The sequence below is a fragment of the Geotrypetes seraphini genome, chromosome 3, assembly GCF_902459505.1.
Source record: "Geotrypetes seraphini chromosome 3, aGeoSer1.1, whole genome shotgun sequence".
Lineage (NCBI taxonomy): Eukaryota > Metazoa > Chordata > Amphibia > Gymnophiona > Dermophiidae > Geotrypetes > Geotrypetes seraphini.
This window is the reverse complement of record NC_047086.1, coordinates 407108749-407132440: the sequence shown is the minus strand read 5'-3', so window position 1 is coordinate 407132440 and position 23692 is coordinate 407108749. Positions and strand designations below refer to the sequence as shown.

Sequence of the window (23692 nt, the reverse complement as noted above, 5' to 3'; positions counted from 1 at the left end):
TAAGCTTTGCATGAGTAGGTTATGAGGGGATTAAAAATGCCTCAGGTGGGCATGGTGCATATGTTTTCTCACTGCCAACAGAAATGTCCAATTTCAATTATGAGTTAAAGAGAACAAGCAAGCAGGCTGCAAAGCAATAGGACTGGACATCAACTCTCTTTGGCTTCTAAACAGTGAAATAAGTCAGGGTTAAAGAGCCAAAGTGAACCATCCCAACAGCAAGGGCAGGGCCTATTTATTAAGCATAGCAGTTTGCTTACTGCCTTAAAATTCTCCAGAGGCCGATAACGATATCTGCTGTTCACAGTGGCAGAAAAGAGAAGCAGGAAGGTCGGAGGAAACACATACAGATTGCAGACTGCAAGGTTCTGAAAGCACAGTTACCTTAACAAGTGTTATCCGGGGACAGCAGGCAAATATTCTCACATGTGGGCGACAGACAGTGCCAAAAGTGTACATAACTTCGAGACTGCCCCACTGCACACGCATGACTGCCTTCCTGCCTCCGTTCCGTAAGCAAGCTAAGAAGCCAACCAGGAGAGTTGGGAGGGATGTGAGAATATCTGCCTGCTGTCCTCGGATAAAGCACAGTTTCTTGCCGTAACAGGTGTTATCTGGAGACAGCAGGCAGACGGAGCCTGGTACGGATAATATGAAAAGTGTACTGTCACTTTAATTTTTAAGAAACTTCGCTACTGCCTGCACGAGTGCCTTCTCGTCCCTCAGTTCCGTAAGCAAGCTAAGAGGCCAACCAGGGGAGGTGGGTGGGTTGTGAGAATATCTGCCTGCTGTTTCTGGATAACCCCTAGGACAAGCAGGCAGCCTAGTCTCACATGGGGGACTCCCTAGCTTACTGGAACGGGATGGAGGGAGAGTTGGCCAATGAAGGAAAGACATTTTGTAGAATACTACCAATTTCAAGTTTATTTAAAATTTGATTAATCGCCTAATCATATATTCAAGGCAATGCATAATTCTAAAAACAGTTTATAACAATATACAGGACTTTATCCAAATTTGGTGAAAGTGGGGAATTAATGATAAATACTCAATATAAATACTCCACTTTTGAAATTAGAGAGCCCACTCTCAACGGAAGAAAAAGCCTCAGGTTTTCTTTAGGTAAGGCATGAATGCTCAAATCTCCTCCATCAACATCATCGGCAAAAAACTTTGGCCTACCTAAAGAAAATCTGAGGTTTTTTCTTCCGTTAAGAGTGGGCTCTCTAATTTCAAAAGTGGAGTATTTATATTGAGTATTTAACAATATACAGGGGAACAAAAGTTCATAGAGCAAATACGTGGCTTTCAAGGTACAGGAAGCGGGATAGAAATACAATAATTGGAGGCAAATGAGACAATCAAGGAAAATGACAAAAGGAGGGATTTTTGGTTTGGTTTTGTTGTTTTTACGATGTCTAGCAGTCAAAAGCATCTTTAAAAAGAAAGCATTTCAACTGACTCTTAAATCTGTCAGCATTTCTTTCTTCCCTTAAGTAGATTGGCAAGGAATTCCACAATTGGGGGGCCATGACTGAAAAAATGTATTGTCTTCGTGTATTAATAGTTTTAAGTGATGGAACAGTTTGCAAATGTTGGTCATTAGACCGAAGTATTCGAGTAGAGGCGTAGGGAATTAGAATCCTATCGAGAAAAGCTGGAGACTTGATAACAAAAACAAGGAAAACTGCAGAAGCATGTACAATGATGCAGGCTAAATTTATTATAGCAAAAGATAGGATGCGGTTAATAATACCACCTTAAAAACAAACCAAGGGACCCGACACGGTCCTAATAAACCAGAATAAAAATGACTCAAAAAACAGATAATCATACCCTGTTTCCCCAAATATATGACACTGTCTTATATTTTTTAAAACTCCAAAATATGCACAAGGTCTTATTTTCAGGGGATGTCTTATTTTTCCATGAAGAAGAATACAGTACACATTTATTGCTGAAAAAAAAGACATTTATTACCTGTATATGGTACAGGTCATCACAAACCAGAAAAACTGTATCACAAACCAGAAAAACATTTAAGGCCCTGATTCTCCAAAAGTGCGTCCTGATTTTAGGCAGCTGTAGACGTCCTACAGCTGTCTAATCAGCCAATCGGGATGCACGTTTTTTAAAAAAAAAATGCTTCCCAGGCAGGCCGCCCGGGAGAGGCATCCTATACTAAATGCCGATTCTGTAACCGGCGTCTTTAGAGAATCAGGTTAAATTAGACGCGGCCGCTATACTTATGGCAGCAAGGGATCTCCCTGCTGCAATATGTATAGCGGCCGCGGTTGTTGCGGCCGCCTGTCCCATCACCGACAGGAGAATGCCCAACTCCTCCTGTCGGAACCCCGGAACCCCCTCCCCCCCAAACTCGTAATCGCCGACAGGAGGATGCCCAACTCCTCCTGCCGGAAAGCCCAACGACCCCCCGCCCCAACTAATCTCCCTCCCCCAACTAACCTTTCAATGTTGGTCAGCTGGACGGGTCTTGCTGCCGTCCAGCCGACGGGTCTGCCTCGTGGAAATGAGACGGCACGCCCCTTCCCGGCCCATCCCCGCTAAATCTAAGGCCTGATTGGCCCAGGCTAGGCACCTTGGCCAATCAGGCCTTAGGATTAGTGGGGATGGGCGGACCCGCTATGCCTAAGGCCTGATTGGTCCAGGCTTCTATATCCACACAAAAATATTCTTTTATAAATCAATATCAGAGATTATATGTGCCACATTCCCTTAAATGGAGAAAAGACCTCAGTGTTTCTCAGAAGCATACCTGGGAAACTTTCTATGGCAAGGGTTGAGTTGCCACAGAGAAATACATCCTTGGTCTCAGAAAAACTCCGTGTGTATATCTTACTATAATCACTATCAGAGCTTTAAAATAGATTTTCAACAAATTAATTTTCAAAAAAGTAGAAAACAAGCACTTATCTCAAATAGACTCTTTGTCCTCTGATATTGCAAAAAATCACCGCAGTTCACAGTTGAAACCAAGTGCTGATTTACCACACTCAGAAAAGTAATTCAAGGCATCTGAGCAAGAGGTCATGATCCATAGTATCAAACGCAGAGGATAGATCAAGGGAAATTAAAAGCACAGACTTGTGATGATCCAGATGGTAATGTATAACAGTAGACATGCCTATTATTTGGTTTTTCGCTCCCTACTCAAAAAAGATTCCAGACAGGAGTGGGGCCTGAATGTGGAACCTGAGGACCAAGTAGCTGCACTGAGGATTGTACCTATAGGAGGGGAACATAAGAATGCAACTGAAGCCACAATATCTGGGATCCTATGTGGTTTCAAAGGTGCCCCAAGTTGCAGTACGTTCAAAACATGGCAAAAGGAAACAGACTGAAAGGATTTTGAAAATAGAGCTCTAGGGATAGGTTAAGGTAACCCATGAGGAATGAAGGGGACAAACCGGTGAGAAGAGGTTCTGTACAGCTTAGTTCCTTGCAAGAGAAAAGCCAAGGTTCTTTTGCAATCTAAGGTATGAAGAACCAGTTTTCCAGGGTGAGAAAGAGGCTTAAGAGAGAAAAATTGGAAGCACAATTATGAAAATATATATGCTATCTCCTGACTTCTGATGTCCAGAAAAAGAAAAAAAAAAGAGAGAGAGAGGAACAGAGAAACTACTGTTATCATAGTGCAAAACTGGACATGGTTGAATAGAAGGGAGCAACAGTGTGGAGAGAACAAGCCGAGGATCTGAAACCACTAGAGACCAGAGGGGGTCAACAAGAACTGTACAACGCTGGAAATCAGAAGATGGACAGTCTTTTGACCTGAACATGGAAAGTACTCTTAACCCATAGGCAACTTTGGCTGAAGTGAAGGAACGAGCGGAGTGGTAGAGGAGTGGAAAATATTCCTGGAAGGAAGAAATGAATCAAGTTAAAGGCTTGATAAGATGAAGAGCCTAGAACAGTGAGAAACTTCATCCCTACTCCTTAGAGGACTGTTGCAAGAAGGTTTTCTGGAGTCTGGAAGGACGAGAAAACAAAACCAACATCCAATGAGGTCACCTCGAAAGACACCAATAGATAAAGCAGATTGAGTCCTGAGAGAAAGAAGTATCATTGCTGACTGACCCACCAGGGGCTACAAGAAGCCTGGGGACCGATTCTTGCTGAAGCTGAGCTAGCGAATCGAGCTAGAGAGGAATTTGAGGAAACACACAGAGGGATTTGTCCATTTCATCCAGGAGAAAGGTAACCATTGCTAAAGCATGAGGAGGGTGCACTAAATAAATGATTACATAAATAAATAGATAGATAATATAAGCAGTAAAGGCAAGTCCATCAGATGACAAACTACTGGTGAAAAGTGAGGGGTCAAAAGATTCAGATACAGAAAAAGAAACCCCATGTTGTGAGTTGGTGGAAGCAGAAGAATCCTCTGGACAAGGGTGCTTACAAGAAGGCCTGCGACGCTTCCGGTACCGATCCGATGAGGAGTCCGAAGTATCCTGATGAAGATCCTTCTTTCGCTTCAAAACAGGATGATCATTTTGATTTAGAACGATCCAGGAAAGAAGAGGTCATATGATGCACAGTAGCTAGTCAATGCCTTAAAGGCGAACGTTGAGAAGACATAGAAGTGGTAGAAATATCATGCCTGGAAAGATATAGGTGCCGGGTGTAAAAAGAATGACGCCTTGGAAGAGATCCTTGAGCAGTATTTTACTGCTGCGATGGATCAATAGTAGCGGTATTGTGAGGCCTCAAGGTGTCATGCTCCAAAGGGCTCGGTAACGAGGGAGTTGATTGCAGAAGACGCATACAATGTGATTTAAAACCAGTGGCAATCGCCCTGTGGAAGAAGTCATCGAGCTTCTGCCAGAAAGACAGTACCAGTACCAATGGTTCAGCAGTGGTACCATTGGTGTTGCAGACTGCCTCAGTGCAGGTGACTTTAAAAGAGATGCACACCATGTAGGAGAGACAACTGAAAAATCCACAGAACAATGGCGTCATCTTATGGTCCGCATCAAGGGACTCGATGCCTTCGAGGCCAGCAACCACTGCAGAGTAGCATGCACCGGTACTGAAGGCTCTGGCCGACCAGGACCTTGGGTGGAGCAGGATGTCTCAGAGAGGGTATCCTCGCTGAGGCTGCACACCTAGAGGAAGAGACATCTTGTGATGTAGCACGGTGGTGTCGATGAATGGCCTGCATTGAGAGACCTGATACTGTAGAGACTTTCGACACTTCTTGGGAAGCAGAATCCTTAGTCGTAAACTTCTTTGATAAAGAGAGATTCCTCAGTGCCAATGTCGAAGCAGGAGGTATCGGCGATGACTCCGGTACCCTGAAGTCCATGCTCGAGCCAAATAGCTTCTCCTGCTGAATCCAATGGCTTTAATGGAGCGCTTCTTCAGTGTGGAACACCGAATATAAGACTCTATTCAGTGATCAGGACCTAAACATTGGATACACCAATTATGACACCTGCAGCATTTTTTAATTTAAATCATTTTTATTAACTTTTCAAATAAAATTTACAGTTAAATAAAACAATTAAGCAAGAATCATTCAATGAAATAGGACTCAAAATCAACACAAATAGATAAAAACAATTGTACAAGAAACAATCCCACCTAACCCTCTTCCTACCATCCCACCCATCTCGGGATTACAATACTAAAGAATAACTAAAAAAAAAACAAAAAACAATATTTCAATGCAAAATAATTAAAAAAAAAAAAATATCCTATATAATAAAACCCTAAGCACGCATACGCACTTAGGGTTTCGTGTTCCCTGCCGCTGTGGTGTGTGATCCATGGCCGTGTTCCATTTTAGAACCCGGTGGCAGGGAACATTCTGGCCACTCCCCTCCTTCCGCCCTCACTCACCATTTGGAAGCGCAGGCAAGCTCTCTCCCTGTCCGCAACCTCGTCAGAGAACACACCTCCCGCCCTCACTCGCCGCTATCGCTGCTGCTACTCCTCCTCTTCAGAGCAGCCTGCGATGGTGGCCGGCTTTAAAGAACCTCGCAGGCTACTCTCCAACTGTCTGGAGCAGAATTGAGGTAACTTGTAGTTGTGGGGAGATGCAAATAGGTCTATGTTTGGAGTCCCCCAAAGACAGAAGTGATGGCGCAAGACTTTGGCGTTGAGAGTTCTTTTGTGCAGCTGAAGAAATCAGCTGAGCTTGTGGGCCAGAGCATTCTGCTTCCCTTGCACATACATCACCTTAAGAAACATATTTTGAGAAATTGCCCAGTTCCAAATGTGTAAGGCTTCTTGACAAAGATGAAAAGAGTCTGTTACCCCCTTGTTTGCTGATATAGTATACTGCCACTTGATTATCCATTCGAACAAGGAGGACTAGGTTGGAAGGATGATCCAGAAATGTTTTTAGAGCATTGTGAATTGCCCGTTGCTCTAACAGGTTGATTTGCAATGCTCTCTCTCAAGAAGACCACATAGCCTGAATCTGAAGACCATCTAGGTGAGCACCCCATACATACATGAATTTTCTAGTCTGAAGGAGACTATGAGTACACTTACCCATCAATATTCACAGGGGTTAGGGGCAGAGCCAGCTGGGAGCGTGAGACTGGCAGGTGGGCAGGTGCTGTGGCTGTCTGGGGGGCTTTGTGGGAGGTGAGGCATGAGGCCGTTAGAGTGATGAAGGTCTGGGGGGACCGTGGCTAGATGTTGTGATGGTCCTGGGAGAGGTGGGCCATTAGAGCGGGGCTTCATGGTCGTGCGCAGGGAGGAGCCGATCTAGTCACTTGCTGCCTGCGTTTTGAATCACGGTAACGCAGTGGGGCCGGGTTTGGGCATTTTATGAGGTGTTCAGGAGGTGGGAGTGGATCCGGGTTTAGAAACTAGCGAATAACCGAATTTGTGAGTCCTAAACCCGTAAATCGGGAGGAAGAAGTGTAGTTGCTTGAAACTCTGGAAGTCTATCTGCTGGAATATATTGCTTAAAATCAGCCAGTCTCTTTATGAGTTGCTTAAGGTAGAATGACAAAGAATTTATAGCCGAAAACTCTGCTGGTCAACATAGAATTCTGGAAAAAGTGGCGCCCAAACTTATCCATTGTGCAACCTTCACATCCTGTGGCGCAGTAGCATAGACTCTTGTGCTGGTGTTGTAACTATGGCTTATCAAAGCCCAGACACAACTGTATTATGTAAAGCGAGTCAAATTTTCTTGAAGCTATGGAAAGAGTGAGAGGAGTTTCTCAGTTCTTAAACATAGCCTCCTTAAGTAAAGTATGAAGAGGCAGTTTGAGGAGCTCTTTAGGAGGCTCATCGAAATCCTATGCCTCAAAGAACTCAGCTCTTGGTTCAATGTCTGACTCTAACTTAACAGGCAAAGCTTTCCCCATCTGCCTAATAAACTTGGTGAAAGAGAATCCCTCAGGTGGTGATCTATGTCTGGGTGGTGGAGGAGATGGATCTGATGGGATGCCATATGACTCTGGAGCAGACAATTGGTATGGATAGAGAAATAACATAACATCGTGCTTCTTAACCACGTAACCATAAGTTCTACGTGGTTTACAAAAGATTATAAACTAAAGACAATTAAGAATGATAAAAGGAAATTATTTAACTAGTAGCATAGACAAATTGATAACTTAGCAACAGTAACCTAGCATCAATAAAGTAAGAAAAGGCAGTAAGAAGATTATAAATTAAAAACAATTTAAGAATGACAGAAATAAATTATTTAACTAAGTATTTTGAAAAGAGTATGACACGGTGGTGGGGAAAAAAAAATGGTCGCCAGGGTTAAGAGAGAGAACGCGCGTGGTCACCGGTTGTGCGCAACCCCCTCCCTCCTTCCTAAAGATCGCCCCTGCCACAACCATCAGTTCGGGCATCTCCCTCCCTCTCTTCCTCTTACCTTCAGGCGATTTTTAATTTTTTTCTACAAGCAGCCGGAGCTGCATGTGGCCGCTGGAAAGTTCTTCTCTGACGCAACTTCCGGCAGCCACACACGGCTCCGGCTGCTTGTAGAAAAAAAAAAAAAATTACCTGAAGGTAAGGGGGAGATGTTTGGGAGGGAGATGCACAGAAGTAAAGGCTGATAAGTGCAAAAAACATAAGGTGAAACCAACACGTTTCCTCTGATTAGAAACAGAAGCGGAGAGTAAAGATAAGGGGGAGGTGGACAGGCGGCTGAAGTGATAGGCAATAGAATTTTATGGCTTATGATGAGTTGGAAATTTTTCATCTTAAAGTCTTTGTTGTTTCAAAGAACTTATTAATTTTACCTTCAATCTCTTTGTGTTCTTAGATTGTTTTTACCTTTCCTTTGATTATTCCAATCATAGGGGTCATTGATGTAATCCTGAAAACTGCTCCCCTGTGGGAGTGCCCCTATGATCTCATCTGTACGAGTCAATTTTTGTTTTTAACAGCTGGATTTTCTCTTTTCTTCAAGGAGTATGCAATATCTAGATAGCTGGGGAAATTCATGCCAGGCATGGAGGTCACGGATAAAGGCTCCATGTTCCTGATCCGTGGGGTTGTGTTGAGTGAGGGATAGGTGAACCCTCAAGGCTTGGTCCTGGTGGGAGCCGTCTTCCTCCTCTGGATCAGGCCTGATCTGAAAAAAATCAATTTGCTGCTTTCTCCAGGTAAAAAACAAAATACAATCTGTCAGAGGGGAGTAGGCTAAATTGCCCTTATCTTCACTGACTTTGGATATCAGGCAACTCTTCCTCTTTCTTCTGGTTCCTGTACAGTGTGTCGCCCACAGGGACACGGGAGAGGTCATTGCCCAGTATACTTTCCTCATGTTGGATAAGTAGTATATTAGTTGTGTTGATAAATATTTATAAACAAAGCCCTGTCAGCTGAACATCTCTTTCTCTAGTTCAGCAGCCAGAACTTTGATTTATAAAATGACAATTGTACAGAATATTGTTTCTCTTTATACTTTAATAAAATAAGTTCAGTATAAAACTATTCGAGGCTTGTGTGGATGGGATCAGATGGTTTGCGGGAACGGGGCAGTGACAGGGACTGAGCTTGTGGGGACGGGACAGTGACGGGGACCGAGCTCATTGGGATGGGACGGTAATGAGGACAGAGCTCATGGGGACGGAGCAGAGACAGGGACAAATTTTTGCCCCGTGTCATTCTCTAATCTGAATCAACCTCCCCAACACCAGGAGATTCTCTATAAGAAGGAGAAGATGGAGATGGATGCTTTTTGGTGTGGGGAGTATTATAATGATAGTGAGAACGTCGAGAAGAACTCCTGAAATGATGTTGAAGATGAAGAAGTTCAAAGTCGAGAAAGTGGAGATCTTGATTTACGATGAGGTGAATGAGAACCGATACCATGTGATGCTCTCTTGGATTTACTAGAAGACCGAGGATCAGTACCATGGGATCTCAATGTCCTTCGAGATGTAGGTTTACTTATAGAGCTAGGTTCGGTATCCTGGGGCCTTAATGTGCCATGCTCAGGCTGGGCCGGTACTGATGCAAACACCGGTGCCATATGTACTTTAAACAGCACAGCTAGCTCCTGTTGGAAGAACTCCTTAAGTTGGTCCTGGGAGGACTGCACCAGTACCATTATCTCAACAGCCGGTACCATCGGTCCTGCAGGGTGTTGAGAGGTTGGTGACCTTGATGAGGAACCATGCCCTAATGAAGACACAGCCTGCACCGAAGGAGATCGATGATGGCGTTGATGCTTGGCATGCATCGACGGACTCATTTCTGAAGATTCCTGCGACGCTGGTTGAGATGAGGACTAAACTAAACTAAACCTTAGGTTTGTATACCGCGCCATCTCCACAAGCGTAGAGCTCGGTACGGTTTACAGAGTTAGGATAGAAAGGAACTCCAATGAAGGGTTATAGGAAAGGAAACTAAGAGGGTATAGAGGGGCCAGGATATCAGAGAGGGGGGAGGTGTTGATGCCGGTACCATCAGTACCGTTGGCATCGATTTGTTGCCAGAGGCCATGGCCATGCCAAAAAGCTACTCTTGTTGAATGTGTCGAGCCTTAAGAGAGCGTTTTTGTAAATTAGAACAGTGGATACAAGAGTCTACTCGATGCTCCAACCCCAGACACTGAATGCATCAGTTGTGCGGATCAGTGATCAATATGGGCTGTTGGCAATGAGAGCACTTCTTGAACCCACTAGGTGGCCTCGACAAGAAAGGAAAAATCTCAGTGGCGAGGTAAAAAAAATGCAATGGTTGCAATACTGAGATCAAAACGAGAAAAAATTCCGGAGGCGAACCGGCCCAAAGGCCCAACTAAGGAGTTTGAATATCAAAAATTTGACAAAAAAACACCAAAATAAAAAATAAGAACAAAGAAATAAAACACTAGAAATAATAAACAAAATAAAAATGAGCTGAAAAGGCTAAGATAAGGTTGACGGGAAGGCAACTAATATAGATGGAGTGCAAACACTACTTTGCTCTGAGAAAAACGAAAAAATGAGGATCCGCGAGCCGACATCAGGTGGGAAGGCACTCACGCATGTGCATTGTGCGCAGTCTCGAAGCTTCTTAAAAAGTTTAAAGTGACAGTATACTTTTAGCACTGTCCGTACCAGGCTCCATGGATGATGTCACCCACCTGTGAGAATGTGCAACCTGCTTGTCCAAGGATAATAAACTGAACCATCACTGGATGTGCAAAACTTCAGTTTCAGAGGGATACCATGTCCAGAAAAAAGACATTCACAGGAGTACACAGCACAAGTAGCAATCAGTGAAAAGCAAAACTGCTTGCCTGCCCTGTCTCTCCATAGTATTCATATTGCCAAGGCAAAAAGGCAGCCCCCAGCCACAGAATATGCCCAAATCTGAAAAGTAGGCAAGCTTTGCTCTGAATTCCAGCTACATTACCTGCAGAGGCATGCTAATCAGTGAGCTCCTGCTCCCCAAGGACAGGCTGAACCAGTTTTAGTTTTGTATTATGCCATGCACAGACCGATACAGAACTCCTTCAGGGCAATGTGGCCTTAATCAGTGTTTCTCAACTCAGTCCTGGAGGACCCCCTTGTCAGTCAGGTTTTCAGGATATCCACAATGAATATGCATGAAATAAATTACACATAATGGAGGCAGTGAATGCAAATCTAGTTTATGCATATTCATTGTGGCTCTCCTAAAAACTTGACTGGCAAGGGGGGACTCCAGGACCGAGTTAAGAAATCATCATGTAAGAGAAAGGTGGGGGCCAATTATGTGAAGAAATGCCTGCTAATAGGTATATTCATGCAAACAGGACAAAACAGTAGAAAAGACTCACATTCAGGTAGTATATCGGTTTGGTGACATTGAATTTGTCTATTGTGGAGATGATGATGGAAGGGGTGGTCAGAAAAAACAGCACAATGAAAAGGCAGAAATTAATACCAATCCATCGAGACCACCACTTGATTCCCTGCACAGAGAGATTTCCCCTGCCAAACAGAGAGAAAAAAAGGGAGAGGAAAATTATAAGAGAACAATTTTTGTGCAGTTGTTAAACAACAGAATCTATAAGGACAGTAGAAAGAGCACAATTTGCCCCCCTCAGGAAGGGCTTCTCCTCTGTCCTTATCACAGATGACTTCAAAGCAGATTACGCAGGGATAATAAAACTATACCAATTAAATATCATAGAATAAAATAGGATCAATTATCTTCAAATGTCACAGCTAAGGGCTGGTAGATAAAACCAAGACAGCCAAAGAGGCACATTAATCTTAGCAGAGAAAGCACAGTTACTTACCGTAAAGCACAGTTACTTACCGTAACAGGTGTTATCCAGGGACAGCAGGCAGATATTCTTAACGTATGGGTGACGTCACCGACGGAGCCCCGGTACGGACCTTTTTAACTAGAAAGTTCTAGTTGGCCGCACCGCGCATGCGCGGGTGCCTTCCCGCCCGACGGAGGAGTGCGTGGTCTCCAGTTAAGATAAGTCAGCTAAGAAGCCAACCCGGGGAGGTGGGTGGGTCGTAAGAATATCTGCCTGCTGTCCCTGGATAACACCTGTTACGGTAAGTAACTGTGCTTTATCCCAGGACAAGCAGGCAGCATATTCTTAACGTATGGGTGACCTCCAAGCTAACAGAGAGGGAGGGGGGATGGTTGGCCATTAGGAAAATAAATTTTGTAACACAGATTGGCCGAAGTGTCCATCCCGTCTGGAGAAGGTATCCAGACAGTAGTGAGTAGTGAACGTGTGAACTGAAGACCAAGTGGCCGCCTTGCAGATTTCCTCAATAGGCGTGGAACGGAGGAAAGCCACAGAAGCAGCCATAGCTCTGACCCTGTGGGCCGTGACAGCTCCTTCCAGTGACAGGCCGGCCCGAGCATAACAGAACGCAATACAGGCAGCAAGCCAATTGGACAGCGTTCGTTTAGAGACAGGACGACCCAGACGGTTGGGATCGAAGGTCAGAAAAAGTTGAGGAGAGGATCGGTGAGCCCTGGTACGGTCAAGGTAGTATGCAAGGGCACGTTTACAATCCAGTGTGTGTAACGCCTGTTCTCCAGGATGAGAATGGGGTTTCGGGAAGAAGACAGGCAATACAATAGATTGGTTGAGGTGGAAAGCCGAAACCACCTTGGGAAGGAATTTAGGATGGGTACGCAGAACCACCTTGTCATGGTGAAAAACAGTGAACGGTGGATCGGCGACCAGTGCATGCAGCTCACTGACCCTCCTGGCAGAGGTGATGGCAATGAGGAAAAGCACCTTCCATGTGAGAAGTTTGAGCGAAGTAGTAGCAAGAGGCTCAAAAGGAGGTTTCATGAGGGCTGACAAAACCACATTTAGGTCCCAGACGACAGGAGGAGGCTGTAGAGGTGGTTTGATGTTGAAGAGGCCTCTCATGAAGCAGGAAACCAGAGGGTGAGCCGTGAGAGGTTTTCCGAGGATAGGCTCATGAAACGCAGTGATGGCACTGAGGTGGACTCTGATTGAGGTAGACTTGAGACCAGCATCGGACAGAGAGAGCAGATAGTCCAGAATGGTCTCTACCGCCAATGAGGTGGGATTGTGATGATGCAGGAGGCACCAAGAGGAAAACCGGGTCCACTTCTGATGGTAACATTGGAGCGTGGAGGGTTTCCTGGAGGCATCCAGAATGCGACGGACAGGCTGAGACAGGGTATCTGGAGAGGTCAGCCCGAGAGAAACCAAGCAGTCAGGTGGAGGGAAGACAGATTGGGGTGCAGTAGAGACTGATGCTGCTGTGTAAGCAGAGTAGGAAACACAGGAAGAGGAATGGGCTCCCTGGAGCTGAGCTGGAGCAGGAGGGAGAACCAGTGCTGTCGGGGCCACCGGGGGGCGATGAGAATCATGGTGGCCCTGTCCTTGCGGAGCTTGAACAGGGTCCGCGACATCAGAGGGAGTGGAGGAAAGGCATAGAGGAACCGATCCGTCCAGTCGAGTAGGAATGCATCTGGGGTCAGACGATGCGGAGAGAAGAGTCTGGAACAGAACTGGGGCAGCTGATGGTTGTGAGGAGCTGCAAATAGGTCCACTTGCGGGGTGCCCCAGCGAGCAAAGATGGAGTGGAGAGTAGGAGGGTCCAGGGTCCACTCGTGAGGTTGCAGGAAGCGGCTGAGCTGGTCGGCCAGGGAGTTCTGTTCGCCCTGGATATAGACAGCCCTGAGGGACAGATTGTGGGCTATGGCCCAGGTCCAGATTCGGAGGGCCTCCTGACAAAGGGGACGAGATCCGGTGCCGCCTTGCTTGTTGATGTAGTACATGGCGACTTGGTTGTCCGTGCACAGGAGAAGAACCTGAGGGTAGAGGAGATGCTGGAAAGCCTTGAGAGCATAAAACATGGCTCTGAGCTCCAGGAAGTTGATGTGATGTTGACGCTCCTGAGGGGTCCAAAGTCCCTGGGTGCGGAGATCGCCCAAGTGGGCCCCCCATGCATAGGGGGAAGCATCCGTGGTTATGACCATGGAATGAGGAGGCGGATGGAAGAGAAGTCCCCTGGAGAGATTTGAGGAGTTCAACCACCATTGAAGAGATTGCTGAAGAGACGATGTCACAGAGATGGGATGAGAAAGAAGATTCGTGGTCTGTGACCATTGGTTGGCAAGGGTCCATTGAGGTATCCTGAGGTGGAGTCGTGCCAGAGGAGTCACATGGACTGTTGAGGCCATGTGGCCTAGAAGGACCATCATCTGGCGAGCAGGGATGGATGGATGAAGGAGCACCTGTCGGCAAAGGTGAAGTAGCGTCCGGTGCCGGTCGGCAGGAAGGAACGCCCTCATCTGATTGGTATCGAGAACTGCTCCGATGAACTGCAGGCGCTGCGTAGGAAGCAGATGTGACTTGGGATAATTGATCTCGAACCCCAAGAGATGGAGGAAAGAGATGGTTTGATGAGTGGCTTGCAGCACAAGCGGAGATGTAGGTGCTTTCACCAACCAATCGTCCAAGTATGGGAACACTTGTAGGTTGTGAGACCTGAGAAAAGCCGCTACCACAATCAGGCACTTGGTGAACACCCTGGGTGATGATGCGAGACCAAAGGGCAGCACCTTGTACTGATAGTGGTGATTTTGTATCTGGAATCGGAGGTAGCGACGCGAAGCCTGATGGATTGGGATGTGAGTGTAGGCCTCCTTGAGGTCCAGGGAACATAGCCAGTCGTGTTGAGATAGAAGAGGATAAAGCGTGGCCAGGGAGAGCATTCTGAACTTTTCTTTGACCAAACACTTGTTGAGGTTCCTGAGGTCTAAGATGGGACGAAGATCTCCCGTTTTCTTGGGTACCAGGAAGTAGCGGGAGTAAAATCCCTGACCCCTTTGGTCTGGAGGAACTTCTTCGATGGCATTGAGGAGGAGGAGGGATTGGACCTCCCTGAGGAGGAGAGGAGTTTGGGAGGAGTGAGAAGCAGACTCTACGGGAGGATGATCTATGGGAAGAGTCTGGAACCTTAGTGAGTATCCGTGGCGGATGATGTTGAGAACCCACAGGTCTGATGTGATGGCCTCCCAGCGTTGTAGAAAGATGGTGAGGCGGCCTCCGATAGGTTGAGGAAGAGGCATCGAAGGGTGGAGACTGGCTATGCCCTGGAGAAAGGAGTCAAAAGGGCTGAGGAGGTTTAGTCTGAGGGAGAGGCTTGGTCGCCTGGTGAGACTGAGAGCGAGCCTGAGTGTGCTGTTGTTGGCGAGGACGGCGAGATTGCTGCTGAGGAGGATTCAGCGGCCTGGCAGAGAATCGACGTTGATACGAGGACTGAGGCCTGTATGGTCGTGCCGGTGGAGTTTTCTTTTTGGGTTTAATGAGGGTGTCCCATCTGGTCTCATGAGCCGAAAGTTTTTGTGTTGTGGTATCAAGAGACTCCCCAAAAAGTTCATCACCAAGACAGGGCGCGTTGGCGAGACGGTCCTGGTGGTTTACATCAAGGTCAGACACCCTCAGCCAGGCTAGGCGTCGCATGGCCACAGCCAGTGCGGAGGCTCGTGAAGTAAGCTCGAAGGAGTCGTAAATCGAGCGCACCATAAACTTTCTGAGCTGAAGGAGGTTGGAAATCTGCTGTTGGAAGAGTGGGACCTTACGCTCAGGTATATATTTTTCTAGAGCAGAAAGTTGTTGGACCAGGTGTTTCATATAAAATGAAAAATGAAAGGTGTAATTGTTGGCTCTGTTAGCCAGCATGGCATTCTGGTACAGGCGCTTTCCAAATTTGTCCATTGTCTTTCCCTCTCTGCCAGGAGGGGTGGAGGCATAAACGCTGGAGCCTTGAGATTTTTTGAGAGTGGACTCTACAAGGAGGCTCTCATGGGGCAATTGGGGTTTGTCAAATCCCGGAATAGGGATGACCCGGTATAAGCTGTCCAGTTTTTTAGGGGCACCTGGAACAGTCAATGGAGTCTCCAAATTTTTATAAAATGTTTCCCGGAGGATATCATGTACAGGAAGTTTAAGAAACTCCTTGGGAGGTTGGTCGAAGTCCAAAGCTTCTAAAAAGGCCTGGGACTTCTTAGAGTCGGACTCAAGGGGGATGGAGAGAGCCGCTGACATCTCCCGAAGGAACTTCGTGAAGGAGGATTGCTCGGGCTTAGAAGTGGTTTCAGCCATGGAGGGTTCCTCATCTGTAGAAGAGGCATCCTCCTCGGTACCGAGTGGGGATTGTTCCCATAGGTCTGGGTCCCTGATAGCCGGTTCAGTATGGCGGGTTTTAGAAAGGGACTTGCCAGATCGCATGGATACGGTGCCGGGGGATGAAGACCGGCGTTGATCTCTGTCCCTGGAGGAATGGTGCCGATCCCGATCCCGAGACGACCGGCGTCGATCTGGGGCCTGGGAAGGGTCCTCTGCCGAGCAAGTCTGAAGTGCAGGCTGAGCAGATAAGACCGGCATGGATGTGTTCAACGGTACCGAGGGGGTGGATACCGGTGGAGCGGTGCGAAGCTTGGGCTGGACCGGTACCGGAAGGAGCGGTGCCAGTAAGGTTGGAAGGAGCTGTTGGAGTTGCTTCTGTAGCTGCTCCTGAAGCTTGTCCTGGAGGATGGCCGAGATTCGGTCCTCCAATGGGGGCACCGGTACCGCTTTAGATTTCTTCGGTACCATAGGTGCTGCTCGACGCTCCGGCGATGAGGAGGCCGATGACGAGGCACTCACCGTGATCGGAGCGGAGCGTTTACGGGAGCGGCGGGACGTCGGAAGAACCGGGGTCACCGCTGTAGCTGGAGGTCGCTCAAGGGAAGTGGAAGGCTTCTTAGCCGGCTTACCTGGCGCTATCGACCCCGAAGGAGGATCAGGCGGTGTCGATGTGGTCGGTGCCGATTTAGGCGGTGCTGTCGACGTCGGGGCTTGATCCATGGTAGAACCGGTACCGAAAAGAATATTTTGCTGTATTTGCCGGTTCTTAAGAGTGCGTTTCTTGAGAGTAGCACAGCGGGTGCAGGTGTCAGCCCGATGCTCTGGACCCAAACACTGAAGGCACCAGTTGTGTGGGTCAGTTAAAGAGATCGGGCGTGCACACCGCTGGCACTTCTTGAAGCCCGGTTGAGGGGGCATGAAGGGAAACACGGCCTCCGCGAAATCAAACCCGGAGGCTTGGATGATTACAACAGGCCCCGCCGGGGCCGGCTGCAAAAATAAGGAAAAAGACACGAAAAGAATTTTTTTTAGAAGAATGAAGTCGAAAGACAAAAATAGAACCAAAATTGGATCAAAAATCGCGAGCGGGAAGGCAAATTGAGAGTTTTCAACGGCCGTTGAAAAGCACATGCGTCTTCTTCGCTCCGCGGAAACGAAGAAACTGGAGACCACGCACTCCTCCGTCGGGCGGGAAGGCACCCGCGCATGCGCGGTGCGGCCAACTAGAACTTTCTAGTTAAAAAGGTCCGTACCGGGGCTCCGTCGGTGACGTCACCCATACGTTAAGAATATGCTGCCTGCTTGTCCTGGGATAATGGTTGTTATCCAGGGACAGCAGGCAGATATTCTCAACATGTGGGTGACGTCACCAACAGAGCCCCACAGTGGACAGCCTCGCCAGCAGACTTGCTTGAAGATCTTTGTAAGAGCTTATGAGTGCTGCACCGCGCAAGCACGAGTGCCTTTCCGCCCGAGTTAGGGCACGTGTCTCCTGTGAGGTACCTCAATTCAGATAGCTAGCTAAGAAGCCAACCAGGGGAGGAAGATGGGTTGTGAGAATATCTGCCTGCTGTCCCTGGATAACAACTGTTATGGTAAGTAACTGTACTTTATCTCAGGACAAGCAGGCAGAATATTCTCAACAGTGGGTGACCTCCAAACTAAGCATAATGGGATGGAGGGAGAGTTGGCAATTTAAGAAAACAGATTTTGTAAAACAGACTGGCCAAAATGGCCATCCCTTCTGGAGAAAATATCTAGACAGTAATGAGAGGTGAAAGTATGAACCGAGGCCTAAGTGGCAGCCTTGCAGATTTCCTCAATAGGAGTTGATCTGAGGAAAGCTACAGATGCCGCCATTGCTCTAACTCTGTGGCCCGTGACTCAACCCTGTAGAGAGAGGCCAGCCTGAACATAGCAGAAAGAGATGCAAGCAGCCATCCAGTTGGATATGTTCGCTTCGAGATAGGATGCCCCAACTTATTTGGATCGAAGGAGATGAAAAGTTGTGGGGCTGTTCTGTGAAGTTGGGATCAGGTCTCGAAGGTGCAGCAGTGCGCTCCAAAGAGGGCGACCTCAAGGATGAGTATTCCCTATGTTTGGAGGCACACTTAGCTGGAGGTCTTGTAGAGGTTGGCAGGACCATGGGCACAGTATGGGATGCCTGAGACTCTGGAGGCTTCTTAGGGACCACAGCCGAGACCTTCGAGGCCGAAGTTGTTGAAACCGAGGTCGAGGCCTTAGTCCAGTCACCACGGGGGTCGAGGTCAAGGTCTTGGAAGTCGAGGCCGTCCCCGAAGCCGAGGTCGAGCCCCTTTTAGCAGACTGCTCCATAGTGCCAAATAGTTGAAGAATTTTAGCACGGCGTCTGCGAAGGGCTCGAGGTTTTAAGGGTAGAACAGTGCGAACAAGTGTTGGGACAATGTTCAGGACCCAGGCAAACAATACACCAACGATGAGGGTCGGTGACTGAAATAACCCAGCCGCACTGGCTACACATTTTAAAACCAGTAAGAGGCCGGGACATAGACAAAAGAGTAACCCGTGAAGGAACAAGGTTCGGCAGCCTGGCCTAGGCCCAAAGGCTGCCGGCCGAAAAAAGACAAGAAAAAAGTTTTTTTTAAGAAAGAATGTACAAGACGTGCTGGCACAGCGACTTCAAAAAAATAAGAAAGCCATGGTGCGAGAAGGCAACGAAGAACTGCAGAGCTAAGGCAAATGGGACTTCTCGGCTCCACGGAAAACGTTGAACTGAGGTACCTCACAGGAGACGCGCGCCCTAACTTGGGCTGGAAGGCACTCGTGCATGCGCGGTGCAGCACTTGTAAGCTCTTAAAAGATCTTCAAGCAAGTCTGCTTGCGAGGCTGCCCGCTGCGGGGCTCCGTCGGTGACGTCACCCACCTGTTGAGAATATGCTGCCTGCTTGTCCTGGGATAAAAGAAATCTAAAGAACAATTAGTCAAAATGGATTCAAGACGAAACTCAAAATCTTAATCATCAACTCAACACGGCCCTTGTTTTGGTGTTCTGCCTACAGGAGGAGAACGAAGAGATCTGTCTCAAAATACAACAAGCAAATGAGATGTCATAAATCAACCCAACAGTTACTGTATTAATGCAAATAATAAAAAGCCATAAAAGTCTATGGTAAAATGTCCATCATATTGACAAGTCAAGTCTATAATTGAGGACCTACCTTTGTGAAAAAGGAGTACACACGACAGCAGAATTCAGCTAACAGAGATCCTAAGATCATTAAATTAACTAATAGATTCCCCAGAGCATAGATGATGCTGGGTGGAAACTATCCAAAAGGGTTAGGATTTCCTCTTACCTTTAAGAATTTTTTTAAAGGTTATTAGTAATGGATCATCATCAATGTAAATAATCCTTTAAAAATTTACTTATTTCAATATTTATATTCCGCACTATCGCCCAGTTCTAGGCAGAATACAGATTTCCATCCACAATTGTAATAATCACAAACATAAGGTGATCTGGGAAATTACTGTCTTCAGTGCTGGAAAATAAAAAAAGAGATAGAAGAAATGATATACAGTAGACCAGTATTTCCCAGCTTAGTCCTGCAGTACCCCCTTGCCAGTTAGGTTTTCAGGACATCTACAATGAATATGCATGAAAGAAATTTGCATATAATAGAGGCATTGTGGATATCCTGAAAAACTGACTGGAAAGGGGTACTCCAGGACCAACTTGAGAAATACTGATATAGACCTTTAAGTACTTGAATGGTATTAATATTCGGACAAACCTCTTTCAGAGGTGGTAGAGGCAGTAGGATGAGACAACATGAATGGAAGTTGCAGGAGGGTAGACTCAGGAGTAATGTCAAGAAATACTTTGTCACCAAAAGGGTGCTGGAAACACCCTTTCAGGACAGGTGGTAGAGCCCAAAACTGAATGAATTCAAAAATGCATGGGATAGACACAGGGGATGCTTAAGATTTCTACAGTCTGTGTCCTGCACATGGCAAAGAAAAAAAGAAAAGCCAGCTCGGAAGAGCAGAGTCCGAAGCCAGACAGACTTGTACGGTTTGTGTACCGCTCGTGGCAAGAGAAAAAGAAAAGCCAGCACGGGGAGCAGAGTCCGATGCCAGACAGACTTGAACAATCTGTGTCCCGCACACTGTGAGACACAGGTGAATGTTTTACAACTCCAGTGTGTTGATCATTTTATTGATAATTGGGGAGTAAGTAGCTCCTGATGAAGAAGTTGTGCCTGAGTCACCGCTGATATTTATTTAAGATAATTTGAAATTGATTTTTGCTCTAATGGATTGTGAAAGAGATAATGAATATGAACATGAAAAAAAAAATATATAACAAATAAGTCAATGGAGATCTTTATTTGAGGAAATTTTTCTGATTCCCACAGAGTTACCGTATTTTTCGTTCTATAAGACGCACCCACCTGTAGAGGAGGAAAACCCAAGAAAAAAAATTCCCACTGCCCTCTGGTGGTCTAGTGGGGACTGGGACAGGGTCTTACAGAGCAAAAAACCTGTAGGCAGCCCTCCCGGGACCTTTTGGTCGTACCTGGTGGTCCAGGGTGGATCCCTCCCTCGCTAGACAGGTCAGAAGCGAGCTTTCCGTGTTCATTCAGGAAGTGGCACGGGCCCAGGCAGGAGCGCGGAAAGCTCGCTCCTGACCGCAAAATAAGACGACAGCCATCTAGCAAGGGAGGGATAGACAGTGGACCAGCAGGATGTTTTAAGAAGGAACGACGGCGGTGGGCAGGGGGCGGGGGGTAACCACTGTTACCACATCACCTGGCAAGGAGTTCCAGAAAGCACAGTTACTTACCGTAACAGGTGTTATCCAGGGACAGCAGGCAGATATTCTTGACTGATGGGTGATGGCACCGACGGAGCCCCGGTACGGACAATTTTAGAGTGATTGCACTCTAAGAACTTTAGAAAGTTCTAGCTAGGCCGCACCGCGCGTGCGCGAGTGCCTTCCCGCCCGACAGAGGCGCGCGGTCCCCAGTTAGGATAAGCCAGCTAAGAAGCCAACCCGGGGAGGTGGGAGGGACGCAAGAATATCTGCCTGCTGTCCCTGGATAACACCTGTTACGGTAAGTAACTGTGCTTTATCCCAGGACAAGCAGGCAGCATATTCTTGACTGATGGGTGACCTCCAAGCTAACAAAAAGAGGGATGGAGGGAAGGTTGGCCATTAGGAGAATAAATTTTGTAAAACAGATTGGCCGAAGTGTCCATCCCGCCTGGAGAATGCATCCAGACAATAGTGAGATGTGAAAGTATGAACTGAGGACCAAGTAGCAGCTTTGCAGATTTCCTCAATAGGAGTGGAACGGAGGAAAGCTACAGACGCTGCCATAGCTCTAATTTTGTGGCCCGTGACAGAACCCTCCAGTGTCAGGCCCGACTGAGCATAACAAAAAGAAACGCAAGCAGCAAGCCAATTGGATAGAGTGCGTTTAGATACAGGGTGACCCAACTTGTTAGGATCAAAGGACAAAAACAGTTGAGGAGATGATCTGTGAGGTTTGGTGCGATCAAGATAGTAAGCCAGAGCACGTTTACAATCCAAGGTATGCAAAGCCTGTTCACCTGGATTAGAATGAGGCTTTGGGAAAAAAACAGGAAGAACGATGGATTGATTAAGGTGAAACTCAGACACAACCTTAGGAAGGAATTTTGGATGTGTACGAAGGACAACCTTATCATGGTGAAAAACAGTGAAAGGTGGATCAGCCACCAGTGCATGGAGCTCACTGACCCTCCTGGCAGAAGTGAGAGCTATCAGAAAGACCACTTTCCAAGTTAGAAATTTAAAATGCGTTGTGGCCAGAGGCTCGAAAGGAGGCTTCATTAACGCAGAAAGAACCACATTAAGATCCCACACAACAGGAGGGGCCTTAAGAGGTGGTTTTACATTGAAAAGGCCTTTCATGAATCTTGAGACTAAGGGATGAGCTGAGAGGGGTTTTCCATGGATCGGCTCATGAAAAGCTGCAATGGCACTAAGATGGACCCTTATCGAAGAGGATTTAAGACCAGAGTCAGATAAGGACAAAAGATAGTCCAACACCAATCCCACTGCTGTGGATATGGGATTATGGTGATGTAACAGGCACCAGGAAGAAAACCGAGACCACTTCTGCTGGTAACATTGAAGAGTAGACGGTTTCCTGGAGGCATCAATAATAGAACGGACAGGCTGAGAAAGGAGAGCATGAGGTGAAGTCAGCCTGAGAGATACCAAGCTGTCAGGTGCAGAGACTGTAAGTTGGGATGAAGAAGCGTTTGCTGATTCTGTGTAAGTAGTGAAGGAAACAGAGGAAGAGGTATGGGTTCCCTGGAACTGAGTTGAAGTAGAAGGGAAAACCAATGCTGTCTGGGCCACCGTGGAGCGATGAGGATCATGGTGGCTTGTTCCCTCTTGAGCTTGAATAAGGTGCGCAGCATGAGCGGAAGAGGAGGGAATGCATAAAGGAAGAGATTGGTCCAATCCAGAAGAAATGCATCGGGTTCCAGACGGTGAGGAGAGTAAAGTCTGGAGCAAAACAGGGGCAGTTGATGATTGTGGGGAGCTGCAAAAAGATCCACCTGAGGAGTGCCCCATTGAGAGAAAATGAACTGGAGAGTCGAGGGGTCGAGAGTCCATTCGTGAGGTTGAAGAATTCTGCTGAGATTGTCTGCTAAGCAATTCTGTTCCCCTTGGATGTAGACTGCTTTCAGGAATAGGTGACGAGCAGTCGCCCATGTCCAAATCCTTTGAGCTTCCTGACATAAAGGACGGGATCCCGTCCCTCCTTGTTTGTTGAGGTAATACATTGCAACTTGGTTGTCTGTGCAAATGAGAAGAACCTGAGGAAAGAGGAGATGTTGAAAAGCTTTGAGGGCGTAAAATATCGCTCTGAGTTCCAGGAAATTGATGTGGTGCTTCTTTTCCTGGGTGGTCCAAAACCCCTGAGTTTGGAACTCGTTCAAGTGAGCTCCCCATGCATAGGGGGAGGAATCCGTGGTGATGACTAGTTGATGAGGAGGTAGATGGAACAGTAGACCTCTGGATAGATTTGATGAGTTCAACCACCAAAGAAGCGACTGTCGAAGAGACGAGGTCACAGATATGTGTTGTGAACAAGGATCCGTCGCTTGTGACCACTGAGTCGCTAGGGTCCATTGAGGAGTACGCAGGTGGAGACGTGCGAAGGGGGTGACATGCACTGTGGATGCCATGTGCCCCAAAAGTACCATCATTTGATTTGCAGAGATGGAAGTTTTCTGGAACACCTGCTGACAGAGATGAAGGATGGTGTGAAGGCGGTTTGGAGGAAGAAACGCCCTCATCTGAACAGTATCCAGAATGGCTCCAATGAATTGAAGTCGCTGAGTTGGAATGAGGTGTGACTTGGGTAGATTGATCTCGAACCCCAACAGTCGAAGGAAGGACATGGTCTGATTGGTGGCTATGTGAACGGACTGAGGAGAAGGAGCCTTGATGAGCCAGTCGTCCAGATAAGGGAAGACTTGAAAATTGTGGGAGCGGAGATAAGCTGCGACCACAATCAGACATTTGGTGAATACCCTGGGAGAGGAGGCTAAGCCGAAGGGTAGCACCTTGTATTGGTAATG

General features: G+C 47.0%; 1 protein-coding gene across 1 annotated transcript in view; it reads right to left on the bottom strand.

The window, feature by feature from the left end:
* TMEM63A (transmembrane protein 63A) overlaps window positions 1–23692 on the bottom strand; it is a 202822-nt gene that overhangs the window by 67599 nt on the left and 111531 nt on the right. Inside the window, exon 14 of the mRNA XM_033936649.1 lies at window positions 11258–11411. Coding sequence (XP_033792540.1) covers window positions 11258–11411 — 154 coding nt within the window. The remainder of the gene's footprint in view (window positions 1–11257; window positions 11412–23692) is intronic.